The 23339-nt window shown below is 37.1% G+C and overlaps 1 protein-coding gene across 2 annotated transcripts in view; it reads right to left on the minus strand.

Annotated features, from left to right (window-relative positions):
* Nucleotides 1–22122, minus strand: part of LOC110787650 (uncharacterized) — a 29888-nt gene extending 7766 nt beyond the window's left edge. Inside the window, exons 1-12 of one of the 2 annotated variants that reach the window (XM_056840219.1) lie at nt 21922–22122; nt 21334–21545; nt 19417–19553; nt 19194–19304; nt 19012–19113; nt 13506–13614; nt 13211–13411; nt 10613–10781; nt 9878–9959; nt 9698–9791; nt 1804–1900; nt 761–854 (exon numbers count right to left, since the gene is read on the minus strand). In XM_056840219.1, coding sequence (XP_056696197.1) covers nt 761–854; nt 1804–1900; nt 9698–9791; nt 9878–9959; nt 10613–10781; nt 13211–13411; nt 13506–13614; nt 19012–19113; nt 19194–19304; nt 19417–19553; nt 21334–21545; nt 21922–21934 — 1421 coding nt within the window. In that variant the 5' untranslated portion in view covers nt 21935–22122. Of the gene's footprint in view, nt 1–760; nt 855–1803; nt 1901–9697; nt 9792–9877; nt 9960–10612; nt 10782–13210; nt 13412–13505; nt 13615–19011; nt 19114–19193; nt 19305–19416; nt 19554–21333; nt 21549–21921 lie in introns of both variants that reach the window. The other variant, XM_021992285.2, reaches the window with a different exon arrangement.
* Between the last annotated feature and the right edge of the window lie 1217 nt (nt 22123–23339).

Below are 23339 nucleotides of genomic sequence, written 5' to 3' on the forward strand. Positions count from 1 at the left end.
ATTTTCTCCTCACATGTAAGGAAATAATGGGAGAGGGTGCACGGTGCACCCGGGTGCATGTATATTGTTCTATAATTACTCAACCACCGTCAATGTTGCCCTATTACATTCTATTACCCCCGAGCTTTTTTGTTTTTGAGGCTTAATCTAGGAATATAATAATTGTCCATTTATAAATGAAGTAATCATTCCCATTTTTTTTGCGTTCACTTTTATTCAATTTGTTGCTTCTTGTAAAAAGAACATATATGTTTATATAGAAAAATATATCATAAGTTGTAGTTAGTTAAGATTGTAGGAAGTGTAACTTTTAACAAAGAGGCTTGGTGTTCGATCCTTGCTACATATTTTTTAGTTGTCAATGACATGTCATGATGTTGATTAGTGGTGAAGTGGCGTAATAAGGAGGGGTATACGTGACACGTGTACGTTCTTAAGAACGCCTTTTATTATATTAGTATAGATACCTTTGACTTGTCATGTCCCCACTCCGTAATAGTAGGAACTTCACAGAGTGTTATTCATGTCGTTTGTAGTTAACGAGAATAAGAGAAGAATAAAGGGGGGGGTGCGTCAACTGTGAATCAATGAGTAATTGCGTATTTAGTAGCGCATTATATGTCATTGCAGCTAGAGAAGATGGAATGTCCCCCCATACTAACATACTCTGTATATAGCACACAATTAAGTAACTTAAGCACCCTAAGTCAGTGCCTAATTTAATCATGGATAACACAAAGTCCTAGACAACTTATATTACCTTATACAGTAAATTTGAGTGTGAGGCCGCAGATATTTCGGGACTTTCAGAAACGCCTCAAATGAATTAGGGGCCAGAGGTGCATCACCAGGACCTACACAGAGAAAGAAACAGTGTCTTCAAAGATGCTCAACACCAACAAGCTAGTCAAACGACGACAACAAAATAAAGTATAATTCAAAAAGGATTCTGAACACTACACATCTGTACACTACCGAATTTCGAAATTGCAAAAGCAATAGATCACTTCACATAACTCAAGCTCAGATAATTCTAGTGAATGTAAGCAGCCTTAACTCCACACATTAATGATTGGGCTCGGCTATGGATCAAAGGGTCGGTACGGAAAATTATAATTGGAAGATAAAGAGACACATTTGACAAGTGTCGAAATTTTGGAAAGGGCCTCATGCCACAGTCAAATCACACATAATTCTCTTCAAGTATTTAGTTGTTACTTAATTTACATCCACGGTCGGATATTAGGATGTTCCCACAAATTTGGATGGCCCCAAAATCGTAAAACTTAAAGCCCATAATTATATGGGCCAAAATAGACAACAGCTTTATATCTCCGTTTCTCTCTCCTTTAATACTCTGTAAATTACTGTTCTTTTGTTTTCTCTCTTCAACTAATTTCCATTGCATGCAACTCCCCATCTTCCAATACTTTTTGATAATTTTTTGCATTAACCGAATTTAAGGCCTATTAATTGTTCTATCTTCCCAAAGAAACACTCTTAAATTCCTATCAAGAAAATAAAAAGTATTGGCACCTGATTTTCTTGCTACAATCCATTAAATTTGTTTAACACCAAATGAAAACCTCTCACTAACCACTATCAACAAGCGAAAACGAAAATACATAGCCAAAGGTTTCTTAAACGAATGGCGTATAAGGTGGGGATTGATTGATTGAAATTTTTCTTAAGTATGAATCACAAAAGATGACCAAAGGTCTAGTGTGAATAATGTAAAAAACAAGATGTTGCGATACTTATGGAACGGAGAAAGTACATGATTATACAGAAATTTATACTCACCACAATAGTAAGTAGTCAAAACCCTTGCATCTGAAGCGAAAGCATGAATCTCGCTAGCCATCTTTCTTATTGAATTAAAATGTTCCACATTTAGCGGCTGCCAATAATCGCGTCCATGTCAGAATCCAAGAAAATGCAGTAATACAGCCAATTTCTTTGTCCAATACTTTCCTCAATACCTAAAATACTTGTTCGCCATGAAAAACGTGATTTATAAAAAGGATGATTAACTATGATAAAGATTAGGAAATTTTATGCACTGCATGTTCATTAGAGTTTTGAAAACAGCTACCTAATAAAAAAATCTCATAAAAATAACTATCCATCAACAATTTCAACTGCTATAAGGTACGGAGTAGTTTTTCTGTCTGCTATAGATTGGTGTTGCTACTCAAACTAAAACTTGCTATAAGGTAGTTCTCCTGTAGTTTCTAACATGCTTAAGAGCGCATAACAAAAAGAATTAAGCAATTACAATCTATGTAATGGCAAAGTTCAAATCTTTTAGCCTACATGAATCAATATTCAACACCCCCGATTTGAAAATACTATTCTGAATAATTAAACCCCAATTTGAAAACCATATTCAGAAGAATTGTTAAGATCTGACCCATGAAACATCACGTGTGATAGTCACACATTGATAAAAGAGAAGAGATATAGTCACTTAATAAGGCAAAGGGGCTATTCCCCTTATTGCCATATGGTTTTAAGGTGGAACCTCCTTTGAACTTGTTAAGTGGACTCTCTCTCTTGATGACGGGTGCGGCTCAGACCCGTATTTAACATGGTATCAAGAGCATAGGTTCAATCCTAGGAAATACATTTTTTTTTTTCAATGTCGAGAGGTCAGTAGAGAAACACATAAAACACAATTTTTCGTCTTCTTGGCAGGGGACGATGAGAAGCCTAATTCCAACAATGGTGTTGGCGGTGACAAGAAGATTGATGTGTTCTACCTAGGGTCTAATGACAACCCAAGTAATCTCATCACACCAACTCAATTGAAGGGTGAGAATTTTGATGAATGGTCTAGGACAATTCGGACTGCTCTACGAGCAAAGAGAAAATTTGGGTTTCTGGATGGTAGCATCAAGAAACCTTAAGAGATTGATGAAAAGCTAGATGATTGGTATACTATTCATTCAATGCTTGTGGCTTGGCTTATGGATACGATTGAGCCATCGATTCGCTCAACTCTCACAGTATATGAAGACGCTTGTGAATAATGGACGGTCTTGAAGGGGAGATTATGTGTGGTCAACGGCATACCAATTGAAGACATCTCTGGTTGAGTGTAAGCAAGGCAAAATGGAGCCTGTGGCTTCGTATTTTGGGAGCCTTAGTAAGATTTTTGATGAACCGTCGATGTATGTGACGCTGCCGAAGTGTACCTGTAGTGGATGCACTATTGCGTGCAGATAGGCAATAGTGCTCATTGCAATCGGGAAGGTCATGATGAAAGCACTTGTTTCCAAATCCATGGCTTTCCGGACCGGTGGGGGATCGACCTTGTGGTGGTCGTGGGCCTGGTCTTGGAGAGTTGGAGGCAGAGGAGGACGTTGAGGCATAGCGGCAAGGGCAAACAAATCCACTGCCAGCTCCTCAACGCAAGAACAACAGACCCAAGGGCAACAACCTCGCACAACGGAGCAAGCAGGATTGTCAAACATAACTCCAGAACAGTGGGAACATATTCTTGATCTTCTCAACCTTCCAAAACAGAAAGGTCGACTCTCTGGTGAGTGCTTGTGGATTATAGATACTGGAAAGACGCATCACGTAACAGGAACTTTAGAGTGGATGGTTGATGTGAAGCAAATTTGCAACTGTCAGGTGAGTCTACCAGATGGGAGTAGTAGTTCACAAGCTGGAGGCACTGTGTTATTGCTAGGAAACCTAAAAATAAATAATGTACTTTTTGTTCCCAAATTGGATTGTAATCTATTTTCTGTGACAAAGTTGCTAGATGAAAATAATTGTATCGTTCAAATAACCAATACATTGTGTGTAATACAGGACCGGGTGACGAGGCAGCTGATTGGAGTGGGTGAACGCGAAGATGAAACTCTTTAGTGCCAATCAGTAAGCTAAACCCAATAACTCAATAAGTACACAAGTCACTACTTATTGAATGTGCCATTACTTTGGCATCTTTGATGACTGATGTGACCCTAAGGTAACTCCCCATGGCCCTTACTTCATCCCAATTATTAAATTATTGTTTATTATGACTTGAGCGGTAAATTTTAATCAAGAATTTCAAGAAACTCTGAAAATATCATTACTTGGTTATTTTTCAAAAATCAAAAGGGGACAAATTTGGTAGTAGGAGTCGAGTGTGCATCTTTCTTTGGTTATCCATTTTCTAAAAAGGGATGGTTGCTATATGATTTAGAGAAAAAGGAATTACTTGTTTCACCTAATGTTGATTCCTATGAACATGTTTTTCCTATGGCTGGAAGAAATATGAACCATGGCTCCAATGTAGTAGCAGGTAATTAGGATTTATTTTGTGAAGATTTTGATGATTAATGAATAATGGGGACCATGTGAATATTGGTGAGCAAGAGCAACATATACCTGTTGCCACAGGTAGTGAAGAGGTACAGAGGATGGTGAGATGGGAGTACAGCAAGGAGACGGAGGGGAGGTTGGTGTGTTGATTGGTTCTGACAACGAAGTTGCAGGCCCTGAGGGAGCAGTATTGGGTAGTGAACCGAGATACAAGTAATGAGGAGGAAGAAATGGGAAAAGAGAAAAGAACTAAATTCCCAAACTCCCACTATCGTGATTTTATCACGCATACCGTTGTGAAAAAAAAAAGTTCATTTAAAAATTCGCCCCCTTCATCAGCTACCTCAGGTACTCCTTATCCTATTCCACACTTTGTTTCTTGTGAACGATTTTCAAATGATTACAAAAAATATATAGCAGCTATTAGTGCAGGAAATCCACTTAAAACTTTTAGAGAAGCCGTAAAACATAAAGGCTGGAGAAAAGTCATGGCCGAAGAAATTCGAGCATTTGAAGAACAAGGAACTTGGGTGTTGCAAGAGTTGCCTCCCGGGAAGAAAGCTCTAGGCAGAAAATAGATGACAAAGGTAATTTAAAGAGACTGAAAGCGAGACTTGTGATATTTGGAAATCATCGGATAGAGGGTATTGACTATAATGAGACTTTCACTCCCGTGGGTAAGATGGTGACAGTTCGAACATTCATGGTTGTTGCAGCAATCAAGAATTGGGAAGTTCATCAAATGGATGTTCCCAATGCATATTTGCACCGCGATCTGGAAGAGGAAGTTTACATGAGGATACCTCCGGGGTTTGAGAAAAATAGCAACAAAAGTATGGTGAGCAGAATGAAAAAGTCATTAAACTGCCTGAAGCAGGCCCCTAGGTGTTGGTTTGCTAAACTGACGACGACATTGAAGAGTTATGGCTTCAAACAGTTATATTCTGATTATTCTTTGTTTACATTATCTCGGGGTAAAATCCAGATCAATGTTCTTGTTTATGTGGACGATATGATTATTGCCGGTAATGATAAAGTGGCTTTGGAGACATGTAAGGATTATCTTGGAAAATGCTTTAAGATGAAGGACCTAGGAACGTTAAGGTATTTCCTTTGGGCTGGAGGTGGCGCGAAGTAAGGAGGGAATTTTTATGTGCAAACGAAAGTATGCATTGGATATAATATCTGAGACGGGTTGTTGGGGTCAAAGCCTGCGGAACTTCCCATGGAGCAAAATCACAAATTGGCATTGGCTAGTGAAAAATTGCTCGAGAATGCAGAGAGTTACAGGCTGTTAGTGGGTCGTCTTATCTATCTTGGTGTGACTAGACCGGATTTGGCTTATTCAATTCACATTTTGTCTCTATTTAGGCAAAATCCACGGGAAGAACATTGGGAGGTTGCATTAAGAGTTGTTCGATATTTGAAGAAGAATCCGGGACAATATATTGTTGAGAGCAGATAGTGAGTTGAGTTTGGAGGGGTGGTGTGACTCGGATTGGGCTAGTTGCCCGTGAGCGGTTGGTTTGTGCTACTTGGTTATTCCCCTGTCTCCTGGAAAACAAAGAAGCAACAAACAGGTCACGATCATCGGCGGAAGCAGATTATCGGTCAATGGCGTCTATTACTTGTGAGTTGAAGTGGTTAAAGCAATCGCTTGGGGATTTAGGATGTCAGCACAAAAAGGGGATGAGACTATATTGTGACACTCAATCGGCTCTGTATATTGCACAAAACCCTGTTTTTCATGAGCGAACTAAACATATAGAAGCTGATTGTCATTTTATTAGAGATATGATCGTAGAGGGTTTAATTGACCCATCGTATGTGTCTACGAAGGATCAGTTGGCAGACATATTTACAAAGGCGTTGGGAAAGTCGAAGTTCGAGTTTTTGTTGCAAAGTTGGGTGTACAGAATTTACACGCTCCAACTTGAGGGGGGTGTTACGAGATATATATTTTACCATAATTAGTGGATTTTGTGATACATTATATACATTATTATAGGAGATATTTAAGGAGAGTTTAGAAGATTATTGTTAGGAGATTATTATTATTTGGACATGCTTTACAATATGTGATATATAATTGTTGAGATTAGGAAAGCTAATGATAGGTTTCCTAATATTATGCGTAGCTTCCTTGCTGTGCAAGAAATTGTAACATTATAAATACTTTGCCATATTCAATAAGAAAGGGAGAGAAAGTGGAGGAGAATTTCTTATCAAGAATTGAACAACTTTTCCCAATTGAAAACTCTACTTTAAAGAATCGAACAATAACCACTAATATGGTAAAGCCTAAACCGAAAATTAGTCAGCAAGGACTAAAAAGTATGTAAATCGGAAATTAAACCATCAAGGACTTCAATTCGTTGCTTGCATTGTCAAAGATACCAGATATTGAGTGAGAATGCTTTTTAATTTTAATGGAGTATGTAACAGTTCTAAAGAGAAAGAAGGACTTCAAATTGGGAGGAGAGTTAGTTAAGGGAAGGGGAGAAGTGGGCGCGAATGACGGAAGTTACTAACTGAGGCTGTTAATTGGCAGTGCCACTTCAATAAAATCGTTATGTTGTTATTTTCAGAAGTCAGTAACTAAGAGTTAGGTAGTCACAAATATTCCTAAGTAATGAAAAATGATTAAAATCCTAAAGAATAAAGATCACAAATAGCAACTCAAATATCAGAACTTTGAAACAATTAAACAGAATAAAGATAACAACTAGCAAATAGTGTTTGATTATGTGTATTGCTCATGAAAATGGAGTACAAGAAGTATATATATATGATCTAGCTAAAGAGTTAATCCAATGCTCCACAATAAGCCACGTAACTAGCCCAAATTGTGGAGAGGAAAAGCTGGGAGGAGAAACCAGCGGGCACCCGTCGGCCGATGGATCGCGCGGAGCAAAATTGTTTGCTTCTACATGGCCTGCTAGAAACCCATCGGCCGATGGGTTTGCCTTCCAAGCATAAATGCATGAATACACCCCCTTAACTTAGACCAAAATGCAAGCACAATTCCACCTTAAGCCTCCTTGTTTTGATCTTCTCTCCACACACATTCATGACCGTAACAGTTGACATTTCATATAAACAGAAGGTCGTAGTCAAAACTTTTTGAGACCAGAATTGGATTTCACCAATGGTGATGTTCTAACACGAATACACGATAGGAAAGAAAATTTTCATCTACAGAGTAAATACAGTAGTATCAAAGACAATTATTCTACACAAGGGACGTCCTGAAAACATTGTCACCTACACCTTTTGGACTTTACCTACTAACAAAGACTGGCTAATGCTATGTATATTATCAGGCAAGCAAACTAAAAAACAGAGTCATGATGCCAAGCATTAGGTCTAATCAACACAGTTCAATAGTAAGCACGTAGAATAAAAAGGGTTTCATATACTTCCTCCGTTTCACAATACATGCACCATTAACTTTCATACTTGCCAACGAAAAATCTTAGACCTTTACTAACTGTAAATATATATTAGAAAAAATTATAAAAAGTTGATATTTTGAAAATATACATTGAGATTAACCCAACAACTAAAAAAATGACATTTACTTCTACATATTAGTAATAAAATATGGACAAAGTTAGTATAGAATAGTAAAAAGACAAAATGGTGCATGTATTATGAAACGGAGGAAGTATAAGAAATGTTCACTGTTGAAATAAATGACTAAGAAGAGAAAGAACAAGTCCAATAATATTAACCAAAGAAAATTTCCAAGCGTATGTTACATCTAACAAGGCCATGTCCAGAGATGCCCCATAACACTAAGTCAAGACTGAAGCTTTTTTTTTTTTTTTTTGAAGGTCAGTCAAGACTGAAGCTACAAAAAGCAATATTTTGTCATTTTGACAGAAGCTTGTGGATGCAACTAAACAAATATATCCAGAAATTTGCAGAAGTATAGTGTATTCTCTCATTCGTTTAAGTTAGCTTCTAGACATCAGGGAATTGGAGCCCCATTGTGGCATGATAGATACATGAGATACACTTAAAATGGGCCTAGTTGCCTCAAGTCTTTCCAAATTATTTTCTTGTTTACAAAAAAAATGTACTTCACAGATATCAACTATCATCCTTCACAATTCATACAAAACACTTCAACTAATTTTCCAAATGCATCACAAAGATAATATTTCGGATGTATATTATCAGGAATATGTCCCTTCCAGGAAGACCCATCAAAGTTCATCGTGTCATTTGCTTCTCATGATTATATAGATTCTGAGCATAATAGTACTAGGGCCTTACTCTTAACATTGACATTACAGCCAGAAGTCTACCAGTCCCCTAAATTCTGTAAAACATCCCATTGCAATATTCCTTTGCAGCTAACATGACATTTAGAGAACTCCTGGTGACCAACAGGGAAAAAGAGCAAATTTAAGCTGAAGCACCAATCAGCATGTACGGGTTATCTATAAATTACAGGCTTTCTTGCTTCTATAGCATCATTGCATTAATCCATAGTCCAACTGAAGGAGAAAAGTAGTTCCAAGATCAATTCATCAAAATTGAACTCCCATAGAAAAAACTTGTTCAGGAATTGCTTTATTAGCCTGCTTTGAGGCAGCTTGAGCTGCAAATATATTCATTTTGGGAGAGCAGTTGCAAAGCACCCTAAAGCATAAAACAGACACCAACACCCATTTCCTATAAAGCCTTCTGTAAAATCTGTTTCAGACACTTACCAGATGAACTAACAATCTCAATTGCATTAATTCTTCCTACATTGTTTACTCCCAAAGTCCCAAGTACACACAATCTCCTTCCCGCAAACAAGGACACACCCAAACAAAGCTTCCTTCCCTATAATTTAATTGGAACTCCATCAAATCTCAATGATGAAACTATGAAAGTGATCCCGAAAGCCTGCTCCAATTTAGCTTTGCAGTCGAGGAAATTAGGCCTTTAGAAGTGACACTACTGACCAGTCTAATCACGGAAGCGAATCCCCAAACTACCAAAATAATCTGAACCCCGTTAAGAATCAAACAGATATTGTGGATATTGACACAAACACACACTATGGACAGCACTACATCATAGCTTTCGTGCACAATTTGAAAGAAACATGAACAGCATTACGTTATAGCTATCCCAATGAATGGCAAGTTGGAAGTTCTTTTCCTTGCATTAAGTTTATTTCCAACACGAACCTAGCTCTACAGGCTATACGAGTATACGTCTTGCCTTTCATATTTGTAAGGTTAATCCTTAAAGGGTTTCTCTATACTAGATGCTTATCCATCTGAATTGCCTAGCTTTTTTTTTGTTGCTTTAGGTTTCGTGTAAGTAGGTCTCATACCTTCACAATCGAGAAATCACAAAAAATAAGCGGCAGTACCTCATCCCACAAATAAAAATACGCTTTCTTCCAATGGTCTTTAGCCTTCAGTATATCAATCTCTTTCTGCAAAAAATTGGGCCCAGCATCAACACTGTGGCACACAAAAATAAAACAAAAATCATAAACTCAACTTGGAAGAATACGAAGAGACTAAAAAAGAAACAATTAGGCAAATACCATGATACTACTGGACGAATAGGAACAGCATATGCAGCCAGTCTTGGGTCTGAATAGTATTCATCTGCTTTTGGATGATTAGCTGCTCATACAATATAAATTGAGGATTCACTCAGTGTCAAACCATAATTTTAGCGTGTACTAAAAGTTTAGCCTTCTGATGTGCATGAGAACATAAATTAAGAAAGAACATTTCACTATCTGCAAATCTAAGAATAACCATTGTGATAGGCTATGTTACTCGCTACTCTTCATTTTACCTCAAGTACACGTGGCTAACACTTCATTTTGGACTAAAATCATTGAAATTTTTCATAATTTAGCCGAGTCAGACACTTTGACAAGTATCCATGTCCGACACTAGTACCCATGTCCAAGTAACATATTTTTGTCCAACATAAAAATAGAAGGTGAAACAGACACAGATAATGGCCAGCCCTTTTGTTTTCCCGGAAACCAAGACTGAAAACTGTAGTTTGCATTTGAGCCAACAGAGTTGGAAGTACATGGAAATCAAAACAAGATCCACATCAGCAAACAATTCTCGGACAGAAACTTCCTATTTACAGCTGAAAGGATTTTATTTTTCTCGAGTACAAATTCCATGGAGAAACAAACAAGAAATAAACAGTTGCTGATTAAGATCAAATAACAACGTCGGTTAGTGACAGAAATAAGAACAATGCAAAACTAGATGTTCATCACCACAGCAGAAGTATTGAGTAAATCAAGTACCTGGCCATGGACATGTATACGCCAGAACACGCATGCTATCACCCCATCTACAGAAGTACGGACTAATTTTATATTGAAGTAGCCATTTAAAATGTTGGTCCAACGCCTCAAACCACTCATTACTTCCATGTTCTACACCAAACCGATCCTCAATAACTGTATCTGATATCTGGGAATAAAGTCAAAGAAACATACACACAACTACAACTCTTGGCACGCGGTATTCAAAGACCAAGGCATAGGCAGATTGTAAAGAAGTATCATAAAACAGCCTAAAAAACAGCTATATATACCTTGATTCAGCATTTGTAATTCACGATGATATCCAACAAAAGAAAACAGAAACTTTCACCAACCCTACCATACTTTACCATACCGCACAGCTTTGCCTTTCTTAGACTGCTTTTATTTAGGTTAATGATTTGGGAATATACATCATAAATTTAGAAAATCAATAGATGAAAGCCATTCATTCTAACACGTAAGACAAAAGAGAACATTCCAATAGCCAAAATATAAACAAACCAAATAGATTCCCCTCTTAATCAAGAGACCATGTTGAATGCAGTGGCGAAGTCTAGCCACTAAAAGCAAAGCTGCTGCACAGAGCCTACTGATCCACTCTATGGGTCATGTCTCCATAGAGGACAAGCCTTTATAATTTCTTGAATTATAGTGAATGACCTTTTTTTGGTGAACTGCTCAACGGTCATTGTTATTGAACTAGTTCGCGACTACAAGAGTCCTTAATAACCTACTAACTTTGTTTCATAATGATCTTAACATTTACTATTTGCACAAATATCAAGACAAAGCAGAGAGGAGTGTGTAAAAAGGTGAGTACGTGTAATAAAATATAGATAAAGGAAAATAGAAAATGTAAAAAGGTGGGTGAGTGAAAAAATAACAGTTGATAAAGTAAGAAAAACTGAGTGGAAAGGTGTAATTGTTGTGGGTTAAAAGGGGTAAGATAGTTAATTTTCATGTCCAAAAATAGAGTAAAACACAATTTTAAGAACATTATGAAATGAACTAAAACGGAAAGTGTTAAGATCACTATTAAACAGAGGTCGTATAACATAGTTCTTTGTGGGTGGTAGGCAAATTTGGAAACACAAAACATGCAAACGTTGTCTCACTTGTATCCTCCAATATTATCAAGTACTTGATCACGCCTATGGTACTTCATAATGGCTAGGGTTAAACAACACAGGTAGATAAGTTGGACAACTATGTACGCATGTAAAAAGGGGAGGAAATAAAAACTGAGAAATGAGTAAGGAAAGTTTCCATCAGGTAACTTCAGGTTTGGCCCCCTTATGAAATTCCAATTTCAAAATTGTCTTATTGCCTATTTCAAATTGAGTAACACTATAATTTTATAGTGAAAAGAGATGGGATGTCCTATCTCTATTCTATAAAGGAACTCTTGATGACTTGCGTCCCCCTTATGAAATTCCTATTATACCCTTACAAATGTGTTAAATTTGTTTAAATGAAAAAAGTATTCTTATTATACCCTTATAATAGGAATATACAAAGGTAACATGTGTCCAACAAAATTTCATAAAGTATTAGTTAATCAGCCAAAATATTTAGACAAATATGAAAGACAATGGGATTGTCACCCATGAAAAGAAGGAGGTGTGAAAACAAAAAACCATGCCCTAGAACTATCATAAAGAAATTTATCTACAAAATTCAAGAAAAAGTCTAAGTAATGCTCAAAACCTAATACTTGACTCCAGTCGTACACTTGTACTCAAGTCTTAAATAAAAGAACCTGAACATTGACAAAGGCAGGCTATATGCTCAATATTCCATCACTTCTTTCTTTACAAGTGTACCACCAAAATCTAAATCAAAAGAAAAATTATCCTTGTATACCTAACTAGCTCCAATTGGATAACTTTTTAACTTGTCCTTCATTGGATCATTTTATTTATCTTTCAAACAATGATGAACCCTATATCACAGAAACTTAGCATTCTACTAATGGTCCAAAGTTGGGTTACATGCAATACAATGGGGTGAAACACATTTGAATATCTGCTACATAAATATTTTTTCATATGCAATAATTCCCCCGTCCCATAAAACTTGTTACACTCACCTATGCACAAAGTTTTAGGTGATAAAGTGGTTGTTTGAATATCAATTGTTACTTTATTGAGAAAGAAGTTGTAATAGGAGTTAGTGGGATAATTGAATGAGAGAGTTGTGGACCAAACTTTTCTGAGTAGGAAGAGAGGAACATTAAAATATTGGTGGGGGTCATTCCTAATATGGAAGTGTAACAAGTATTGTGGCACAAAGGGAGTATCATAGAATACATGCATTGTTACTGATCTACAAAATTTAACAAGTATTGTGGCACAAAGGGAGTATCATAGAATACATGCATTGTTACTGATTTACAAAATTTAATAGGTCATTTATAGTTTTTGAAAATTATTTTTACTTCGCTTCACCATACTTAAGATTTATACTCATACTTTTAGAATACCAGCCTACCTCTTTATTTAGAGCAAAACCTGAGAAAAAACATAAACATACAATCTTTTTGCGTGAGCCCAAAGCCTATTGAGAGAAGGATACACCAATCACAGCAGGAAGAGAAGGTGTAACAGGAAGCACGAAGTCCCACACTGTCAAGCTAATTTTTACACAAACAGAATGATTTGAAATAGCATCTTCGTCCATCGAATCGACAGCCCCATTATCCGACAAGCACTCTGAAAAGGATGGAGATAGCAGAGCTCGTCTCAGATTTGACGTAGCAGATTTTACTCTGTCAACCTAAAAAACCAAATAGGCACATAAATACTCCTGAAAAAGACAAATATTCTGCATTTGAGCACCAAACAGGAATAACATCATATACGATCCACACCACTTCATCCATTGTGTTACAATCAACTAGTTCCACGAGCTCAAGACAGTCCCTCAATTCTCTAAATAGTTGGTGCTTTTCCGCCTTGCCCATGCATGGTGCTCTGAATCTGTGTTAAGCCAGAATAAATCATCGCAGGCAGATGAAAAACTCTACTTAATCAAAAGCCTAAAATAATCATAACCAGGACAGCAGATGTATATACATAAAATATATATACTTCCTCCGTTCCATAAATATCGCACAATTTTGATTTTACACTATTCATATTGCGACTTTGGCCATTTTTTGTGATTCATATGTAAGAAAAATTACATTCATGTGGTGTTATGTAGATTCGTATCGGTATATATTTTCTAAATATCAATTTTTATAATTTTTACTTGTACATGATTTGAGATATTCAGGGTCAAAGTAATGTGTTGGATGAGTAAAAGTCAACCATGATGCAATATTTAAGGAGCGGAGGAAGTATATATATATATATATATATATATATATAGGGGAGGCTCTCCTGAGAACACCTCCCTTATGTGAGAACATGCTACGAGTTGAGTTAGGCCTCCCATCTTCTACGCGTACACAAGGAGAAATAAGGGCAATTAAGTATTTTCTGAAGTTTGTTAAAAATATTTTTGGTCGAAAGTTGGTTACCGGAATTCACAGGAATTTGTATGCAAAAGAGTGAGGTAGAAGCTTTGTGAATAGATTCTATAAATAGGGGAAAGCCATTCAGAAGGGGGTATTTTGTTGAGTAGAAACTCTTGCTAGGAGGAACTCACCCCTCAAAGTGTGATACCCATTGTATTGATTAATTGCTTTGATTAATTAACGCAAATATCCTTAGCTTTCCACTAAATTTCTGCTAACTCTCTTACTTTCCGCAACACAATCACTATAACACATAAACATAATTTAAATAACCCATCAGACCTGATAATTAGCAACTTGGTAATGGAGCAGTTGCAATCTCATCGGGAAATATGGTGGCGTTAGGAGGTAGGGTAGATCTGGTGGAGTGTGACATTGCACAGATGAAGTCAGCCCTAGCAAAGGAGTTGGCTGTATTCCGAGAGTCGATTCACCACGAGGTAACCGACTTGTTGAGAAGAACCGGCGAAGAGTCGGTGAAGAGTTTAAGGGAGGAATTCTCAAAGTTGAAGGAGGAGAAGATGGTGAGTGCATTGATGGCATTGCCGGAGAGGGAGATGGGTCACCCAGAATCCTTCGAGGAACGCCATTACAATGGGTGGAATAACCCCTAAACCGTACACGTGACATAATTAAAATTAATTCCTTTGTCTACCTTCTCTCTCCTCTCTTGTTTTAGATTTGAAAATGGAGTTCTCTACTCTGTTTCAATGGAGTTTCTCCATTTCTTTCCTTTTCCCCTTTCTTTTTGTCGAAAACATGGGGTTTTCAGCAGAAAACCGAGTAGATGTGAGGTTTATAACGTTTAATGCGGACAAAATTCGTTCGGATCGGTTGAACCGGTCGAGATCTCGCCGTTTTTAAAAACACCTTTACAACTCGGGATATCTCGTATCGCCAGCCTCCAAAACCTTGTTAACTCGGGCGATACAAGTTAACTCGGGCTAGTTTTTACACCGTGTACAGAACATGCTCAAATCACAGATCATTCGGGCATCCAGAGTCCTTTTCGAATCCTGTAATTTTGGTGAAAAAGGAGGACAGCTCGTGGCGGTTTTGTGTCGATTATAGGGCACTTAACAAAGCAATTATACCAGATAAATACCCTATTTCAGTCATAAATGAGCTTCTGGATGAGTTGCATGATAGATTTAAAATTAGGGTATCATCAAATTTTGGTGAAGGCTGAAGATGTTCCAAAAACTGCTTTTAGAACTCGTGAAGGGCAATATGAATTTCTGGTAGGCTCTCGTGAATGATATTTTTCGACCTTATTTGCGCAAGCTTGTTCTGGTATTTTTTGATGATATACTTGTGTACAGTCATGATCCAAATTGACATAGAGAGCACTTAACTTTGGTGTTACAAACACTAGTATAACACAAATTATATGCAAACGGTAAAAAGTGCGAGTTTGGAAACTTTGGACACACCAAGATCTTTTACTTAGGTCATGTTGTTTCTGGTGATGGGGTATCAGTTGATATGAGCAATACAAGCTATGGTGGATGGCCTATATCTAGAACGTTGAGAGAACTAAGGGGATTTCTAGGCCTATCAGGTTATTATAGGAGGTCCTTTGAAGGATATACTTCTATTGTCAGGCCCTTAATATAACATATAAACTGAAGAAAGATAAGTTTGAGTGGAGTGGCGATGCCACTGCAGCCTTTGAACAAGACCTTGATTACAGCCCCCATCCTCGCCATGCCAGATTCTCGAAGCAGATGCATCAGGGTATGATAGTGGGGTTGTTTTACTTCAAGGCAACCACCCAATTGCTTACTTTAGCAAGGTTTTGGGTTCTAGAAATCAAATGAAATCCATATACGAGAAAGAACGGATGTCCATTGTGTTGGCAGTTCAAAGATGGAGACAATACTTGCTGGGCAAAAAGTGTATCATCCGAACTGATCAACAAAGTCTCAGACTCTTGATAGAGCAATGAGAGGTGGGAGTAGAGTATCAAAAGTGGGTTAGTAAGCTTATGGGGTTTGAGTTTGAAATCCACTAAAAACCGGGGTCCACTAACAAGGTAGCAGATACTTTCTCTAGAGAGTTAGGAGAGAATTTAGAGCTCGGGGCTTTGATTTCTACTCATGGCACTAACTGGTCTGATATGCAAGCTCAAATTAAGAAAGATAGCTTCATTAAAGGGATCATTGATGATTTGCAGCATGGAAAAGAAGTTTTAAAAGGGTATCATTTGGACAGAGGAGTGTTAAAATACAAAGGAATAGGGGTCCACTCAGGTGACCTTAAAACATACTTCAGGTTGGATGCAGACATGCCAGACCTGTCAGCAATAAAAGAGCTCTACTTTGAGGCCTGAATGCCTGATAGGTTACTTCAACCTTTATGTGTTCCTTCAATGGTGTGGGAGGATATTTCGATGGACTTCGTGGAAGGGTTGCCAAGATCAATGGAGTTCCATACTGTGTTTGTAGTGGTTGATAGAATCTCATACAGTGGCATCAGTTTTCATTAAGGAGGTGGTCAGGTTGCATGGATTTTCGACTTCAATTGTGTCTGACAGAGATAGGGTGTTCCTAAGCATTTTTTGGAAAGAGTTATTCAAACATCACAGCACGCCCTTCATAGAAGCACTGCTTACCATCCACAATCAGATGGGTAGACTGAAGTTGTGAACAAAACAATGGAGATTCATCATTTATCTCAGATGTCTCATTTCATTGGTGGGAAGCCTAAGTCTTGGGCAAACTGGATTCCATTGGCAGAATATTGGTATAATACCAGCAAACACTCTTCGACTGGTTCCACTCCATTTAAGGTCTTGTACAGAAGGGATCCCCACATTTGGTGGAGTATGAAGCAAGGGGTACTACGGTTTCAGCTTTGGAAGAACAGTTATTGGAGAGAGATGCAATACTAGATGAACTGAAGGCCCACTTGATCCAAGCCCAACAGAGGATGAAATTGCAAGAAGATAAGCACAGAAGAGAGGTTGAATTTCAGGTGGGGGACTATGTCTACCTTAAGTTGCAACCTTATAGGTACAATCATTGGCTAAGAGATCAAATGAGAAGTTGGCTGCTGGATTCTATGGTCCATTGCAGATCAACCATAAAGTTGGCAGTGTAGCATATAAGCTGGAACTTCCTGCATCAGCTAAAATCCACCCCGTATTGCACGTTTCACAGCTAAAGGCTGTGGTGGGTGCTGCAAGACTGTCCCCCCACATTCCTGAGCAGCTCACTGCAGATAGAAAGTGAACCAGAAGAGGTGCTGGGAGTGCAGAATGGCAAGGGGGGCAGTGTAGAAGTGTTGCTCAAGTGGAAGGGCATGGAAGAATTTGAAGCCACTAGGGAGAACTTTGCTGCAATTGCTGAGAAGTTTCCTGGGTTCCACCTCGAGGACAAGGTGGCTGTTTGTGAGAGAGGTAATGCTACGAGTCAAGCCAGGCCCCCCCCCTCTTCTATACCTACTAAAGGAGAAATAAGGGCAATTAAGTCTTTTTTAAAGTTTGTTAGAAAGCTTTTTTGGTAGTAAGTTGGTTACCGGAATTCATGGGAATTTGTATGCAAAAGAGTGAGCTAGAAGCTTTGTGAGTGGATTCTATAAATAGAGGAAAGCCATTCAGAAGAAGGTATGTGATATGTTGAGTAGAAACTCTTGCTGGGAGGAACTTACCCCTTGAAGTGTGATACCCATTATATTGATTAATTGCCTTGATTAATTAATGCAAATATCCTTAGCTTTCCTCTAAATTTCTGCTAACTCTCTTATTTCCTGCAAATACGATCACTATAACACATAAACATAATTTAAATAACCTATCCGTCATGTTACTTAGCAGAATATACCTTATGTTCTACAAATTAAGTGTTAAGTTCGAAATTCTGATTTCTTCTCATAAGGACTCCATTTATAAAGCTCCAAACTAAAATTCACCCAAGTTATTCACGAATGTAACTAAGTTCTTCATCAAATTTACTAGAGTTCAACTTATATATGTTACATTTATTAGGTACAAACTTAATTTTGTTTCTTTCTCCTCTATAACACCCATCCTCTCTCCTCAATAATACCCATTATTCCTCATCATGTAGACTTCATTGAACCTCCAAGGTCAAACTCAACTAAGTTCTTCATATGTTCAACAAATTTATTCATCAAATTTTAAGAAATTCGACTGAAGGATGAATTCATTAGATATGAATTCAATTTTGTTTCTCTTTCCTCGAGAATACCCACTTTCTCTACTCAAGAATACACATTATTTATGTTCAAGTTGCTTCTACTAAAACTTCAAGATCATTCAACAAATTTCTTTAATTCTATTGAAACTTCAAGATCATTCAACAATATTCTTTGAATTCAACGTAAGTTTTAACAAATTAATGAAATACTTCATCAACTTTTTTGAAATTCGACTTGTTAAGGTTGAACTTCATGTTCTAAAATTTAGTATTTCATGTTCTAAACTCTGACAATTCATGTTCTAAAATAATGTATAACATGTTCTAAAATAACATACAACATGTCTAAAATAGCATAAGCATGTTCTAAAATAACATACATCATATTGAAAATAACCATATAGCATATATATATATTTGTATATAATCATCTCAGAAAGCCTTTGTAGCTCAGATAACCCAGATAGTTGAACCAGTGACATATGCTCAGGCATGTAGAGATTATATATATATATATATATATATATATATATATATATATATATATATATATATATATATATATAAGCAGTACTCCTACCAATCCTCAGAAATTTGTGATAAGAGTACCTGCCCTCAATGTTCTATATATACGTCAGCACTAAGTTCTGTATGATAATAAAAGTTTAACTGAGTTAGAGAGGATAGATTATCACGGTGCATCAGCCTTCACAGCAGTGATGTATAACTCCCCCTCATACATGCCTGGGGGTTGATCACTTGGTATATCAATGGAAATCCATAACGCTGTTGTTTCTCTGCAATGAAGATAAAGAATTGCCTCAGAAAGCTCAAACACAGCCCAGAACTCCCACACACAACCTAAAGGAAGATATACCCAGGAAATAGGTGTAACTGGGAGCACGGAAGATCAAGAGGTACAAGAGCATCTGGAACCCCTAAAATCGGCACTACTCGTCGGACCTTTAGGGATTGACCCGTAACCAACCTGTTCACAGCACAAAGCTATATCATAGTAAACTTTTTGGCTTCAGGTCAACAATCATGGTTTTGATAGCTATTCATCCACTCGACAGCTAAGTGTGTTTACAGAAACTAACCGATCCCCTGAAGCAGATATAAGGTCATTACACTGCACTTGTACAGTTCCAGCTATACCAGAACTACCCCATGTAACTTTTGGGCGTAAAGCTACTTGAACACTTTCTCTCTCATTTCTAGCAGCCAGCAGATTTACCTGCATGACAGAAGATTTTAGTTTTTAAAGTTTTTAAAACAAACAGAAGGTTTTAGTTAGCAGCATACTATGGAAACTTGTGCAACCTTTGCACCCTAACCCGTTTGGCCCTTTCAAATGATGACCTGCCAGGAATGGCATGTTGAGGAATGAGGATGTCACAGAAACAATGTCAAAAAAGATAAAAGTTACTGAAGTACACACAAACAAAGAAGACAGACACTTAAGATGGTACAATTACACATTACGAGAAGGTCTGAAAACCAGCAATGAACAAATTTGCTATTTTCAAGTCTCATACCAGTACAAATGGTATTGAAACTGATATCCCATTGGATAAATTTTCTTTCAGAATCTGTTACATATCCACTCATTCCTCTGAGAACTACACTTCAACATGGGCAATTGGTACATGGTGCATGATACACGAGTAAACATGTTGTGGAATATAGGGAATTGTGGACTAGTTTAACAAAACTAGTTGTGAATTACGTAACCTTACCCACACCATGCATCAAAACAGATGTTCTGCGTAACACTGATTGCAGATCATGCATATATTTGAACAGAGTTAAAACACTGCTTGTCTAGCATTTACGTGGATCATGAACAAGTCTACTAAACAAATAGTTCAAACTTCAAATAGGGGCTAGAGAAATCTAACTTGTCCAAATACACAGATAATAATCAGTCACACATTTTTAAAGTGCATCGACGTGATAAACTGGAGTTAATAATGATAATATAGAAAGAGATTCTTACGTCATGTGGCAAAAGAAAACATCTTACGGTGTTACCAGTGTATAAAAAAGCGCAAAGCGCACTAAAGCGATACGAGTCCTAGAGCGCAAGAAGCGCGCTTCATCAAAGTGATGCGCACTTTTTAAGAATTAAAGGTTTTTTTTACTATTATGCATATATATCTTGCTAAAATAACCACAAAAATATAAAAACACCAGATTTGTTTCCAACAATATGTTACTCTTTGTTTTAACAAAAATAAAGCATATAACATAGTGTTTATCCAGAATCTAGGACCCTTAGCCTACTTTCTATTGTTAAGGATTAATAGGGTGTGGTACAAAACACAATAACAACATATAAAATAAGCTTTCAACGTAAAGTAATAAAAAAAATTCAATGAAGCGCGTAAGCGCGCTTCGCTCAAACATAATTAAGCGCTTTGCCCTAGAGGCTAGAGCTTCGCGCTTCAGCGCTTAAGCGCGTTTTTTTAAACACTGAGTGTTACACGTGCTTTACTGCCACGAACAAATCAATATCATAAACATTTTTCTTCACCGTTGCAATTAGAGTGCTTTGTAATATTATTTTTAGGTGATATTTCAAAAATTACTTACTCCATCAAATTGCCACAATTGCTTTCAAGGGTTAAATTTCACAAACTTTAGCCATAAATTCTCATCAATACATAAGAAAAAACAATTTTGTGGATCTTGTTGGATTCATCTACAGAGTAAAGGTGTATCTTCAAACTTTTTACATGTCTATGTACTGTTACCCACCCCCCTTGGGTTGTGTTAATGTTGATGTATAATATAATGTGTACGCCAACAGCCAACCCACCTCCCTTTGATGAATTCATGTTTCCGTAGAAATTGGACTTGAAAATCTTTACCCTAATGACCTAGCTAAAACAGCTCAATTTGCCTCCAACCACCTTTACTAGGATAAAGGTTTGGGATTTGAAGCATACAGTTCACGAGAATGACCGGATGATACAAGCGCAAAAGCATAAGAAAATATGATACAGCATACATACTGGCTCTAAATGCCTAGGCATCTCCTGTGACCCAACGTTCGCGGTACTAGGCATGCACCAAACATTCAGTAATTCAGAAGATGGAACTTCTAAAGGATCAATGTCCCCCTTCATCAAACTCGAAACATAAGCGCCCCCATCACTCCATCCATACGAAGTTCCTCCACCCGCAACACCTTCAACAGGAGGCACCATCACCTCCTGAGAATTCCCTGCTAATACAAAATGCACAGACCCATTAACTAAATTACTCATTTGAGCACTTAAAGTGACCAAGTAACATGACATAATAATCATAGAGGACTCGATAAAAATCAAAACACGAAAGAGTTCAATTAACAAGAACAATAAACCAAAACCATCAACTTATCTCCAAATATTACCAAAATCCCAAATTTAGAGCATTTATAAACCGAAACAATTATCACTAACTCTTACTAAACATTACAGAAAAAGATTCAAGAACCCTAAAATATTGGGTTATTTGTACAACGGAATTCAGCAACCTTTACATGCATTACCACTTTACCTGAATTCTAATCACAGTACCTCTGAATGAATTGGAAAGATCAAGTTTCCGAAACAAACCTGAATTGTCCATGATGTAGGTTAGGAGAGAGAAAAAGATTAACCCAGAAACTGTTTGATCATAAAAAATTTATTTGACGAAGGAATAGATATTTCCTGCTAGTCTGCTCGGGAGTATTGAAAATGGAAATCCAGACTTGGGTCAAAAAAATTGATGGTGAAATGGAGAATGTGGTGCAATGGAGAATGTGGTACGGTCACGACTCAGAACTAGACATAGTTACGGACTAATAATTATCGGTAGATGTGTCAATTTGGACAAACGGATCGGATTCGGGTCGGGTTCATCGGTTTGGGTTGAAGCGGATTCATTTGGCTATCGGGTCCGTTTGAAAAATTAACGATTTGGTTCGGGTTCGGGTTGGTTGACACGAGTTCATATCGGGCCGGGTTCATGTCGGTTCAGTTTAATATCGGGTCGGGGGTTTAGTCGGATTGTATTGGGTCGGATTCATGCCTGGTCGGATTCATATCGTGTCGGGATATAATCGTATCTGGTCGGATTATAGGCGGGTCGGTTCGGGTTGGAGCACGTCGGGTTGTAAACGAGTTTAGTCGGGTTATAACTGGTTCATATCATATCAGTTCGGATTTATATGAGGTCGGGTTCATGTCTGGTCAGATCAATTCGGATACAAATTATAAACAATATCGGGTTATGACTAAAAGCACAATTTTCAATACGTTTATATTATAATATGGATGTCTTAATTAAGAGATAAGGGAGGTAACTAAATTTTAAAAGTGTTAAAATTTTAAGACCAAAAGAGTTAGTGAGTATATAGTATATTACTTAGTTTTAACACAGATAACGATGAACTAACGCCTAATAGAATTTATCACTTCATATTCATTAAATATTTATTGATGAATTAAATAACCAATCACGTAGTAATTAATAATAGATAATGATGAACTAATACATAATGAATTTGTAAAGTTTGTAAATACAAGTTTTGTCATATATTCATATTGGTTTAAACAGCAACGAGACTAACATGTTCCACAACGAAATGAGGCAATCGAGTACAATTGTTAATGAATTAAGTCGATTCAGTTAAAACAACATAGTTTTTCGATTACTTCTTTGGTTATAACTTAAAATAAGATTATAACGTATTGAATTAGATCAATTTAGTTTAGTAATCGATTAATAAGTTGAATATGAGTCAACAAAAAAGTGCAAGACTAATAAAACAATACAAATTCATAAGTATTATAACATTGTCAATAATTAACGAATATAACATTCTACATTTGATTACTCTAATAAACGAGTTACGGGTTGTAAACAGTTCAGGTAATAAACGGCCCGGGTTGAAACAGTTCGGGTTGTAAACGGTCCGGGTTGAAACAGTTCGGTTTATAAATGGGTTTTTACCGGGTTGAACCGGTTCGGATTGAAACAAATCGGGTCA

This window comes from Spinacia oleracea, chromosome 3 (genome assembly GCF_020520425.1).
Source record: "Spinacia oleracea cultivar Varoflay chromosome 3, BTI_SOV_V1, whole genome shotgun sequence".
Classification (NCBI taxonomy): Eukaryota; Viridiplantae; Streptophyta; class Magnoliopsida; order Caryophyllales; family Amaranthaceae; genus Spinacia; species Spinacia oleracea.